Source organism: Talpa europaea (assembly GCF_964194135.1).
Source record: "Talpa europaea genome assembly, chromosome: 2".
NCBI lineage: Eukaryota > Metazoa > Chordata > Mammalia > Eulipotyphla > Talpidae > Talpa > Talpa europaea.
The window spans coordinates 88,882,949-88,896,365 of NC_140068.1; the positions used below are offsets into that span (position 1 = coordinate 88,882,949).

Genomic DNA, 13,417 nt, shown 5'->3' on the forward strand with positions numbered 1-13,417 from the left:
TAGTGATATTATCTCCATAAGGAAAATTCCTATTTGCTTCTGCCAGAATGCTAAGTGTCTTGATGGCCTAAACCAGTTTTGATGTCAAAATTTCATCTTGAAGTTTGCACCATGCAGATATCTTATTTAGACTCCCGCTCTTCCACGCACATGGCTAGGGGTTGGATTTCCCATGGGTGACTTTTTACCTTCATATCTAAAAACTAAGAAAAATGGTGAGCTTCCTGGTCAAGTCTCAGGCACATGTGCTGGGAGGAACTCTACTAGACCTTAGATGTTATTCAGAGTGCGATAGTAGCTCACTGCCTCCCCGCTGGTTCCTTAAGGACTTTAGCCCCTGGCCTTAACCTAACTCTGAGTCTAAATTCTGTGGGCTGCTGTGATATCAGCTGGGCCAACTGCTCTACTTTTGATTGCTATCTTTATTCCTAGCATTTGGAGATTTCCCTTTGCATTTCTCAAGTTTGTCTACTTAAATACACATTTGGATTCTACTAATTCTGTATCTTCTATCTATCTGTGATTTAACGTGGCCCATTCCCATACAAGTTCGGCTCATGCAGTCCTGACTGTTAAAATCTCAGTCCCTGGCTTCCACAAGGGTCTGTGGTGGGTGGGAGCAAAGGAGAGAGGGGGTGTCCCATGGAGAATTACTGGCACTTTGATGAAATAACATATATTTGTAGAAGTGTAAACCTATGCTCCTAAGACATACTCTGTGTTGTAAATCAACATTACCTCAATAAACATAAGTTAAAAAAAATAGGGTAAACAGAATGAGATATACCTACAGATGAACATTATTCAGCCTCAAAAAGGAAGAAAATTGCAATACAAGTTTCAAGATGGAGGGTACTTGAAAGTATATGCTTAGTGAATAGCCAGCCCCAAAGGACAAATATGGTATAATTCCACCTATAGAAGGTAGCTAGAATAGTTAAATTCATAGAACGCAGGATGGTGGTTTCCAGGGCCTAGGAGACAGGAGAGTGGTCCTTGTAAAATGGGTACACACTTAGATGGAAAGAGGTCTGTGGATGGCAGCATAGTAGCGTAACTGTGCTTAGTGCTGCTTAGCTGTATATAGAAATAGTTAAGATGGTAAACTTTCTTCCAATTTTATTTTTTATTTTTAAAGATTTATTTATTTATTTATACAAGCACTGGGTGCAGTCAGAAGCGCGGGAGGGTGAGAGAATTCACCAGAGCCAGAGGGGAGAGCAGAGCAGGCAGACTGACGAAGTACACTGCTGAGGGGAGCAGCGGGCGGCAGGAGAGTTCTGCGCGCCATGGGGGACCCTCCTCCGTGGTGGCCGTGGAGCAGCCGGGGATGGAACCGGCGCTGCAGAGGCTGCTGGCAGCCTCACAACCCAGCGTTCAACCGCTGCGCCACCAGGGAGGCCCTCTTCCAATTTTATTTTTAAAAATTTTTTATAAGATGAATTTATTTATGCATACAAGTACTGGGGTGTAGACCAGAGGTGGTGTGGGGTGAGAGGATTCACCAGAGACAGAGTGGGGAGCAGAACAGGCAGACTGACTGAAATACACTGCTGAGGGGAGCAGCAGGAGAGACAGGAGAGATCTGCTGTGACATGTGGCTAGTTCCCTGGCAGCCTGGGATCGAACTTGTGCTGCAGTGGCTGGTGATAGCTTGATAGCGCTGTGTCTTTAACCCCTGCACTACCAGGGAGCTCTCTTCCAATTTTATTGATATAATTGACCTGTAATGTTATATTAAAGATATATCATAAAAAAAAAATCTCAGGCTCTGGGCTGGAACCTGGTTTGAGGTCTCAGAGTCCATCCCCATTTTTTGTATGACTTTGATCAACTCTAAGCCTCTCTTACCTGTAAGATGGATATAATAATAAGCCCCCCCATTCAGTGAGGCAATACCCAAAATACATATGTAAGAACTCAATAGGTACTGCTCTATTACTATCATAAAAACATAAAATATATTTGAAAAAGTGCAAGAAAGAAAATAATGTGCGCATTTGTGGGCCAGAACTGCCTCCCCAAACCAAGAACTACTCCTTCATCCACTGTAGACATATTCTGCCTTTGAGCCTAGAACCCCCACCCATTTTTTTGGTTAAAAAGCCTTTGATTTCCTCAAAGTATTCTGAAAAATACTGTCCTCTAGTCTCTCTAACCAAGACCTGGCTTCAGTCTTTGACTGCTTTTGGTAACAGATGTGCTTTTTGATACAAGTGCTCCAGCAGTTTCCTCGGGGTGCTGTGCTTTGTGACTTCTTATGCCTCTGGGTTCATGGCTTTCTGTTTCCTCCTTAGTGGAAGAAAAACATTCTCTTTGGTGTCTTTTTATTTTTTTAAGATTCATTTTATTTATTTATGCATACAAGAGCTGGAGTGCATGCCAGAAGTGGGGGGGGGGAGTGGGGAAAGGGTGGAGTGAGAAGATTCATCAGAGACAAAATGGGGAGCAGAACAAGGGGATTGACTGAAATACACTGCTGAGGGGAGCAGCCGGCATGACAGGTGAGGTCTGCTGCGCCTTGTGAATTCGCTCCCTGGACAGGGATTGAACTCATGTTGCAGTGGCTGCTGATAGCTTCATAGTGCTGAGACTTGACGCCTTGTGCCACCAGGGAGGCCCTCTTTGGTGTCTTTTGAAACAGGACACCCCATCACTTCTCCATACACACACTCCTCAACCTGGCAGAAACATCAAGGTCATAACAGCTTTTTTTGCAACCATTAATTTAAAATTAAGACTAGTTTCGAAGCACATTGTCATGTGGGACAGCCATGTATTCAAATGTCCGCACACATTCTGATTTTGGAAATCTGGCATCTTCTCCAAACAGTTGCACCTATCTTTTGACTCTCATTTTCTCCAGTAAAGATAAATGAATCACCTCTACACATATTAAATTTAACCCCCCCAAATTAACAAGGAGTTAAGAAAATTAATTAACTAATTAAAAAACAATAGGGTAAATATGCAAAAAAAAAGAGATTTCTACCCCTATCTTGCCCCCTATTTGTGCTAGTATATAATATATCTCAGACCTCAGGAAATCTGAATTCATGTTATGAAGATTAAATGAGGGGACACAGGGGCTCCTCTGGTGGTGCAAGGGGTTAATTCTACAGCAGCCACTGCAGCACGAGTTCCATCCCCGGCCAGGGAGCTACCCACATGGTGCAGCAGACCTCTCCTAATTCGCCTGCTGCTCTCCTCAGCAGTGTATTCAGTCAATCTGCCTGTTCTGTTTGCCACTCTGTCTCTGGTGAATCCTCTCACCCCCCACAACTCTGGTCAGTACCCCAGCTCTTGTCTGCATAAATAAATAAATCTTAAAAAAAAAACTTTTTTGTTAAACAGCCTTTGATTTCCAGGCCTTCCTGGTGGTGCAAGGGGTTAAGACACCACCTATGAAGCTATCTGCAGCCAATGTAGCATGAGTTCAATCCCTGGCCAGGGAGCTACCCACATGGCTCAGAAGACCTCTCCTGCCTTGTCCACTGCTCCCCTCAGCAGTGTATTTCAGTAGATGTGCCTGTCTGTTCCCCACTCTGTCTCTGGTGAATCCTCTCACCCCCTGCATCTCTGGCCTGTATCCCAGGTCTTGCATGCATAAATCAATCAATCTTTTTTTTTTTTTAAATGCCTTTGATTTCCTCAAAAGATACTTAAAAATACTGTTCTCTAATCTCTCTACCCAGGACATGTCTCTGACCTCTACAAACAGATGTCATCTAAAGTGGAAAATTTTAAAGCACATCATAATTCCCTAATGCATTTGTTTATATATATATATATATATATATATATATATATATATATGCGCACACACATACACATGCACTATTGGCCTGCCACTCCATGAGTCTGTGTTTTTACTTTTCAGATGAGACCATGTATGTTCTAGGGAGCCAGGAGTGATTTATACTCTATGTTCTGAGTCCTCTCCACCAGAGGTCTGATGCTCTGCATGGCTTCTTCTTACCCACATGAGGCTGACCTCATTGTATGAGAATGAACTTCCTTCCAGAGGCTGCAGGGAAAATGATGTTTCCATGTCAAATATTACAGAAAGGCTCCCTAGACTCCACTTCAACCTCTATAATATGCCTTGCTTAATGTTTCAGATAAAAAGACTCCTTTATAGTTGGAGTTCAAGTCCACCAAAAAAACACACAGGGGGATTTGGAAAGCAGGGAGAAGATGTAGACCATGCTTCTGCTGTTTTCTGTCATTTCATAGACCTGACTGCAAGTAGAGATGGGTTGGCTTTTTCTGTGTCCGTTGTGCTGGAAGACCCAGCACAAGTGTCTGCTTCTTAGCTTTCTGGGTGTCAGGAGCCACGTGGTCCCATATCTTTCTGATTCCCCAATTTACTAATATCGAGAGTCACTTCTACCATCTTGTTCTAGGAGTCATTTTTGGAAACTCATTCTAGGGTTCTTCCTACTGCCCCTTGAAACAATTTTGTGAATACCTAATTCCTTTGTTGAAAGGTTGTTGAAATGAGCCCAAGTTGTTTCTGTTACTGCAGGTGGGCACTGGCTGATCGACCCAGGAAATGCCCTTTCTCTCATATCCCCACATTCCCTCAACCAAGGCTGGTGACTAGAATTCTAGTTAGAAATGGATTCTATTAGTGTGAGCCTTTGACCATCCTGGGAATTTATAACCCATTGCAGGGTAGTGTCAATCAATTATAGCTTGGAACAATAAATTTAGAAGATGTGTCCTGGTAAAAGAATTTGAAAACACGGAAAGAAAGGGAAAAAAGAAAGGAAGGAAGGAGAGAAGACTACAGGTATGCAAGCTCCTTTGGAGAGGACTTGCCACTGAGGAGTGTGTGGAGGCAGGAGGGGGGAATCAGGTGCTGAAGTTCAACCTGGCCTCCCTGGTCCTTGTGCTCCACATCTCCTCCTGATGATTGCGATTGTGGTTTTAGGACAGGGTAAGGTCATCTGCCAAACCAAACATCTGACAAAGTGGCTGGAGAAATCACCCCTGTGAACTGTCCTGCTTGCGGGGATTTGTATACTTGACACAAATTTTCCAGAATGCTCTCTTGGCACATCTTTGAAGAGTTGACTCTGGGATCTAAAGAAAAAACCCTGACACTATGTTTGTATCCATCCCAAGTTCTCTTTCAGGAGAATTTTTTTAATTTAAAAGTAAAATGTAGTTATTTTTACTTAAGACAGTTCCCCATCTTGAACACATTTACATTTTTTTCTTCCCTCATTTACTGCCTATTTCCTGAAAAATGTTGAGAAGATTTAAGTGTCTAATATTTTCCAAGGCCATCTCATGATTCATCATTTTATTGTTTGTTAAAAGATCAGCCTCAAGAAACTGGCTTAAATGGGAATGCTCATCTGGATTTTCTCTTCTGATTTACTTCATGGATGACACGAGAATGAATTAAAAGATTAAAAAGTCAACATTGCGCTGAGTCCCTTGAATAACAAAGAGGCCCTGTAAGAACCAAGGGAGGGGGGTGACTACAGGCACCCCTCCACCTAAGAAACAGAATCACAGATTACTAGACTTTGTAACTGGAAGGAACCTAGAGCTACCATCTCATTTCTCAGAAGAACAGTGGGCCCCTTAGAGAAAAGAAGTGACTAACTCAGGATCACACCCTAGCCAGTGTCCCAGCTAGGACTTGATTCAGGTCTCCTGAGACATACCCTCTAGAGCTCCCACTCCTTTTTGATGCCTCTTTTGATCAGCCCTCCAGCTGTTTCTACTTGAGTAGAAGTCAGACACTTTTCTGAGTATTCCTCCTTAGGAGTAGTAGTCAGAAACCACTGAAATAGTTGAGAGTTTCCTTCTCACCAGAGAAGTCAGGAACTCCCATCCCCACTGAGCAAATGAGGAAGATAAAATTCAGAGAGGGACTTTGACTTGTTTGATGCAACCCAGTAAAGGCTCCAACTCAGGCTCCTGACAGTCAAGCTAACATCCTTCCTGACACATTACGATAGCAGCGCATTATAAGAGTGTGTTGGACTTTTGTCTTAAGAAGTATATAGTAAGCAGGATTTGGTCTAATTAAAGGCCATCCAAGGGGGATTAATGAAGTACAAAAATGCCTCATTAAAAGGAGCTGTCCTTTTAAAGGCAAGTTGATGGCACTTATCTTTCCAGCGCGAACATTAGAAAGAGGTTCGCGTGTAATTTTCCAATCATTTAATGACAAGATTTCTATCTAAAGAGAGTGTGGCTGTGCATGTCCTTTTATGATGGGCTGAACCAAGGTCGACTTAAGCAGAAAGCTACTAAAGGTCAATGATCCCGGGCTATTACCTTTCTTCACATGTGATTGTTTAAACTACGAAAGTAATGTAAGCACATTACCGATCTTTGGAAAGTTTAGGAAAGAAAAAAATGTACCCTAATTCTACCATTCATCATGCTATTGTTATTATTTTGCATATTTCCTTTCTGTCTTTCTTCTAGAAGTGTTTTTACAGTTTTAAATGGTCGTCCTTTAATTTCTACAGGAGCCTTACAAACTTGTGTCCTGCTTTCCCCTGTGACATTACAGCATAAACATTTTTCATATCATACATCATCTCCGGGGACATCAGATTTAATGGTTGCAAAATGTTTCTCCTTCTAAGGGTCACATAAATGTTTGAGACCCTGTAATCCTCTGCAGGATCCAGGAACATATCCCAGGGAACAAAAGAGGCTCATTCCTGGGAATTCCAGGGAATATGGGACATAATTTCACCATCAAAAATAGCAATGGCATTTGTTTGAATTTTGAAGAGTAAAAAGTAACTCAATTAGTTATATAAAACTACTATATAAGTCTCTTGTCAACTTATGTATGATCTCATGAAACTCAATTTTTTAAAAAAGATTTTATGTATTTATTTTTGCATAGAAGAACTGGGGTGCAGGACAGAGGTGCGGGGGATGAGAAGATTCACCAGAGACAGAGTGGGGAGCAGAACAGGCAGATCCACAGAAGTACACTGCTGAGGGGAGTAGCAGGCGAGACAGGAGAGGTCTGCTGCACCATGTGTGTTAGCTCCCTGGCTGGGGATCAAACTCAGGCTATTGCTGTGTGTCTTCCTGGTGGTAGCACTGAAAGTTAAACCCTAAGTCAGCAGGGAGGCCCAAAACTCAACATTTAAAAAAATGTCTCACCCTGTTAAGCAGTTTAGAGACTCTCTGGGTGTGTGTCATGTGAGACAGGGTTAGTGGGGGAATAGTCCTTCTGTCCCTGTCCCACTGATAACTGAGATGTCTATTAGACAGTTGTGAGTATTACTATATTATTACGTCTACACTCAAAATGGATTATAGGCTAACATCAGATTGAATAAAGAATACTCATTAAAATAAGTGCAGGAGAAGAATTGAAATTGTAATTCTATACTATTACATGCTACACCACCCGTGAACCTTGAAAGAATTCTACTAAATGAAAGAGGTCAGGCAAAAAGGCCACAAAGTGAGTGTACGTTTCCATTTATATGAGATATCCAGACCAGGTAAATCTATGGAGACAGAAGCAGATTACTGGTTGCCAGGAGCTGGGAGAGGGAGCAAACGATTGCTTAATGGTTATGGGGTTTCCTTTGGGGTGATGAAATCTTCTGGACCTGAATAATGGTGGTAGCTGCCACATATTGTGAAGGTACTAAATGTCATTAATGGTAGATGAGTATCCTTTGCCATCATAAAAATTACAATTCTGAAATTTTTCCTTGAGCTAACCCTTACCAGAATGTAAGTGGCACTTATTTTATAGTTTTTTTTTTAAAGAGGCATGTATTTTTATTTGTTTGTTTGTTTGTTTGTTTATTTATTTATACATGCACTGGGTACAGTCAGAAGCGCGGGAGGGTGAGAGAATTCACCAGAGCCAGAGCAGGGAGCAGAGCAGGCAGAAGGACCGAAGTACACTGCTGAGGGGAGCAGCGGGCGGCAGGAGAGGTCTGCGCGCCATGTGGGACCCTCCTGCGGTGGCCGGGGAGCAGCCGGGGATCAAACTGGCGCTGCAGAGGCTGTGGGCAGCTTCGCAACCCAGCACTCAACGGCTGCGCCACCGGGGAGGGCCTATTTTATAGTTGTAACAACACAAATTCAAGCATCAAACCATGTCTGATACTTTAAAATCTGTTTTCAAAGTGAGGAGAAGCAACACTTTTACTGGGACTAATGATTATCCACACCCAAATTCCATGCCCAAATATATTTGTAGAGAAGTATTTTCAAACGACAGCCTGAAATCCCTCTCATTTCTTTAGTTGGAAACCAAATGTGAAAATTATAAAAATAAAACTGTTGATATTTTAAGTTAAAATGCAAGAGCTATAAACATTAGCCAATGAAAATAATTCTTGCCCATTTGAATACCATAACATGTAGTCTCTTTCAATGTATATTAAATATAGGTTTTGTCTCTAAACTTAATGTAATAAGTGATTCTGTTTCAACATATATATTTCAAATTATGCATTTTCTTATGTAATTGTTTTAAAGTATGTGTGAGAAACTAAAGTTTGTCTTAATGACACAGATATTATTGAAGATTGTATTAAAATAATCTTTATCATACAGTTTTAATTTTTTTTTAAAGATTTAGTTTATTTATACAAGAACCGGGGTACAGGCCAGATGAGAGGATTCACCAGAGACAGAGTGGGGAACACAACAGGCAGAATGACTGAAATACACTGCTGAGGGAAGCAGCGGGCGAGACAAGAGAGGTCTGCTACCCCTTGTGGGTTGCTCTGTGGTGGGCAGGGATGGAACAGACACTGCATAGGCTGCAGACAGCTTGCCTGCACCACCAGGGAGGCCCATTAACATTATTTTATTAAAGATAAAATAACTTACAAAAATGTAAAACGTATCAATGAGCTAATATTTGTAAACACATCAATAGTATTTTTTATTTTTTAAGGTGCTCGGAACAATGCCTGGCACATATTAAGCATTATGTGTTTGTTTAAAAAATTCAAAGTTAGGGCTTCCCTGGTGGCACAGCGGTTGAGCGCGGGGTTGCGAAGCTGCCCGCGGCCTCTGCGGCGCCGGTTCGATCCCCGGCTGCTCCCCGGCCACTGGAGGAGGGTCCCACATGGCGCGCAGACCTCTCCTGCCGCCCGCTGCTCCCCTCAGCAGTGTGCTTCGGTTCTTCTGCCTGCTCTGCTCCCCGCTCTGGTTCTGGTGAATTCTCTCACCCTCCCGTGCTTCTGACTGTACCCAGTGCATGTATAAACAAACAAACAAACAAATAAATAAATAAAACATGCCTCTATTAAAAAAAAAAAAATTCAAAATTGGCCTCCTGGTGGCACAAGGGCTTAAGTCGCAGCACTATAAAGCTTTCCACAGCAACTGCAGCACTAGTTCAATCCCCAACCAGGATACCCACCTGCGCACAGACCTCTCCTGTCTCCCCCGCTGCTCCCCTCAGCAGTGTATTTCAGTAGATCCACCTGTTCTGCTCCCCACTGTGTCTCTGGTGAATCCTCTCACCCCCCATACCTCTGGCCTGTACCCCAGTTCTTGTATGCATAAATAAATAAATTTTTAAAAAAATTCAAAATTACAAAATGATTTTTAAAAATATTGAGTTTCATGAGATTATATATGAGTTGACAAAAGATTTTTGTATAGTAAAAGAATCTATAACTTTTGCTCTTTGCCACATCTACTGCGAGAATGAAGACCATTCTCAGCAATCAGACTGTCGACATTTCAGAAAATGTTGACATATCCCTGAAGGGTCGCACTGTTATTGTGAAGGGCCCCAGAGGCACCCTGCGGAGGGACTTCAATCACATCAATGTCGAACTCACTTTGCTTGGGAAGAAAAAGAAGAGGCTCCGGGTTGACAAATGGTGGGGAAATAGAAAGGAACTGGCTACTTTTCGCACTATCTGTAGTCATGTACAGAACATGATCAAGGGTGTTACACTGGGCTTCCATTATAAGATGAGGTCTGTGTATGCTCACTTCCCTATCAACGTTGTTATTCAGGAGAATGGGTCTCTTGTTGAAATCCGAAATTTCTTGGGCGAAAAATACATTCGCAGGGTTCGGATGAGACAAGGTGTTGCTTGTTCAGTATCTCAAGACCAGAAAGATGAGTTGATTCTTGTAGGAAACGACATTGAACTTGTATCAAATTCAGCTGCTTTGATTCAGCAAGCCACGACAGTTAAAAACAAGGATATCAGGAAATTTTTGGATGGTATCTATGTTTCTGAAAAAGGAACGGTTCAGCAAGCTGATGAATAAGATTTAAGTTGTCCAGCTACAGAGCAGCAAGATAATGGATGATTTCTTAGACCTACTTGTGATACATCTTTAAGATGCAATAATAAAAGTCGTCATTGATTTGGGACTTTTTTTTTTCCTTAAGCTGATTATCCTTTCAAACTTTTAAGCAAATAAACAGTTCAAGTCAGTTCTAGTGTGCTAAGAAAAGTAACAAGAAACAGTTTTACTGAAGGACTTTACAGAGAAAAGGCTTGAATCTGATTTCCAAAGGAATATCAAGGGTGTTACAGGCAAGAAGAATATAGTAAGTGTCAGATGACTTGAAATTGTTAATTGGATATAGAAATTAAGAAATTTTATAGTGATCTAAAATTGAATGTTGTGAGGCAAGTATGCATCATTCACTTGTCTATACTAGTAACTTTTTGTGAAAAGGCAACTGAGAAATAGAACAAAGAGTTTTGTAAGAGTTGGAATATTGAGTTTATGATAAACATGGTTTCAGTGCTCCAGGATCCTCTCAGTCTTAAATCTTTGATTTGCTTTAGGCATTTGTTTCAGCATCCTAGTCCCTCATAATTTTAAATTAAGAAAAAATAGATAACAATCACTTGGAACATGTATGTTTTAGTGAGACCTTAAGCCAAATAAATAGGGTTTTTCTATATTAAAGAGTTAATCTTTGGTTTGAAAATGGTTAAATTTTTGTTATATAAATTAAACACTGTAATGTTTTAAAAAAAATCTATAACTTTTTACATACGGAAAAGCATATTTTTGTGATGATTCCCCCATTGTTGGCTAGTTGGGTTATTGCCAAAGTTTTGCATCCATGAGGATAACTGTGATGAGCATTTTTTAAGCATGGTTCATTAGTTTATGTTATTTTCTTAAGGTATAATCACAGAATTAGTATTTTTGCTTAGAAAGTTAAGGTGATACCCATTACTTTTGATCTGTGTCATCATTGCTGATCTTACCTCTGGCACTTAGCACTTATAAGAGAAACTCAAACAGCCCAACTCATACAGCCTCTTGCACCAACCTTATCCTTTTTGTTCTTTATGATGAATCTCTAGGACACAAGGTACAATCATCCCTATTCTGTGGATGAGTAAACTTAGTCTTGAAGAGATGACTCATTATGGCTAACTGGGGCAAAGTGAGGTGAGTTGCTAGTCAAAGTGTGGTAAATTGTTGGAGAGGGCTTATATCCTGGAATCGACAAATTACAGTGAGAGATTGGAAAGATGGAAAATGGGTTGCCTACTGGATCAAGTGTGCATGGTAGGGTAGGGTAACACTGGGGCAAAGTGAGGTGAGTTGCTAGTCAAAGTGTGGTAAATTGTTGGAGAGGGCTTATATCCTGGAATCTACAAATTACAGTGAGAGATTGGAAAGATGGAAAATGGGTTGCCTACTGGATCAAGTGTGCATGGTAGGGTAGGGTAACATGGTGTATTAATTTCTTAGTGTTGCCATAACAAATTACCACAGGCTGGGTAGCAAAAACAACAGAAGTTTATTCTCTCACAGTTTTAGAGACTAGAATCTGAGATCATGGTGTAGGCAAGACATGTTCTCTCTGAAAGCTCCAGAGGAGAATCCTTTCTTATCTGTTCTAGCTTCTAGTGGTTGCTGGCAATTTTGACATTCTTTAGTTTGCAGATACATCCCTTTAATCTTGTCCTCTGTCCTTACATGGATTTCTGTGTTTGTGTCTCTGTGTCCAAATTTCCCTCATCTTATAAGGACTCCAGTCATTTGATTTAGGAACCACTTTAATCCAAAATGTTCTAATTTTATTTTGACTACATTTTCAAAGACCTTATTTTTCCAAATAAGGTCATATCTACAGTTTCTAGGTGAACATAAATAGGGAAGGCATTTCTTAAGCCAGCAGGTAGGAGGACCTGATTGTTCTGCCCCTCACCACTTTCCACTTTGTGCCATGCAATGGTTAGCAGAGGCATCTTCCCCTTAAGAATAAGAGAGAGAACCACACACAAGAGGGGTCACAGCATTGTGGGAGGCTGCTGACACAGACAGACTTAGAAGGCCAGTTACAGGCCTACTCCCACTTTCCTCCCTCAAAGTTGCTGGAAGCAGGTGCCAATAAACAACTCCCACAGTCATGATAACAGAGAATCTCAAAGGAAGAAGATGTGCAAGGAATCAAGAGGTACCAACATAAGTACAAAATGAAACATATGACTAATGTGTAAGAAACAGTTAATAGAATGCACAGAGAGTGATATTAAGGGAAATAAAATTGAAACCTTCACAGGGATAAGAGAGATCATTGAATTCATGAGACAAAAAAGAAAGTTATGAAAAAGAATCAAGTAGGAGTATTGAAAATGAAAAATATTCAGAAGGGAAAACTGAATACAGAATGGATACAGATGAAAAAAGCTTTAGAGAGCTGGAGACAATAGCTCAAAGTTTCCCTCAGAATGTAATAAAAGAGGACAAGGAGAAAGGATGAAAGAAATGCGTAGAAACATGGAGGATAGGACCAGAGTCTCCCAAACCTATCTATACAGATTTCAGAAGGAAAAAAAAAATCAGAAAAGATGAAGGTGAGGGACAATTCAAAATATAATAAAAGAAAAATTTCCAGAGTTGAATAAACATATGGCTTTAGGTTGGGAACTGCATACAAAGTATAAGAATGACTACACCTAGACATATAGAGTGTCATCTTAGGATAGGTATAAGGGAAATTCCTAAAAGCAGCCAAAATTTATTTATTTATTTATTTTAAATACTCTTTTTTTTTTTTTTAAGATTTATTTATTTATGCAAGAACTGTGGTACAGGCTACATGCGCGGGAGGGTGAGAGGATTCACCAGAGACAGAGCGGGGAACAGAACAGGCAGACTGACGAAATACACTGCTGAGGGGAGCAGCCGGCGAGACAGGAGAGGTCTGCTGCGCCATGTGGGATTCTCGCTAGCTGGCCAGGATCAAACCAGCGCTGCAGAGGCTGCGGACAGCTTCACAGCATTGCGCTCAACCGCCTGCGCCACCAGGGAGGCCCTGCAGCCAAATTTAAAAAAAATTCTAGAAAGACTGATAACAGAATTCGCAATTCAACATGCATTTGCATGTTGAATGCAAGAAGATAAGAAATGTATGTTCAAATATATTGTTGAGAGAAAAACAGTTACAAAT

The 13,417-nt window shown here is 41.0% G+C and overlaps 1 protein-coding gene across 1 annotated transcript; it reads left to right on the top strand.

Annotated features, from left to right (window-relative positions):
• Nucleotides 1–9,660: 9,660 nt before the first annotated feature.
• On the top strand, nt 9,661–10,257 carry LOC311167214 (large ribosomal subunit protein uL6-like; the record flags this gene model as incomplete). Its single annotated transcript, XM_084228071.1, has 1 exon — nt 9,661–10,257. Exon 1 carries the CDS (start codon nt 9,679–9,681, stop codon nt 10,255–10,257), a length of 579 nt encoding a protein of 192 aa, XP_084084197.1. The 5' UTR covers nt 9,661–9,678.
• Between the last annotated feature and the right edge of the window lie 3,160 nt (nt 10,258–13,417).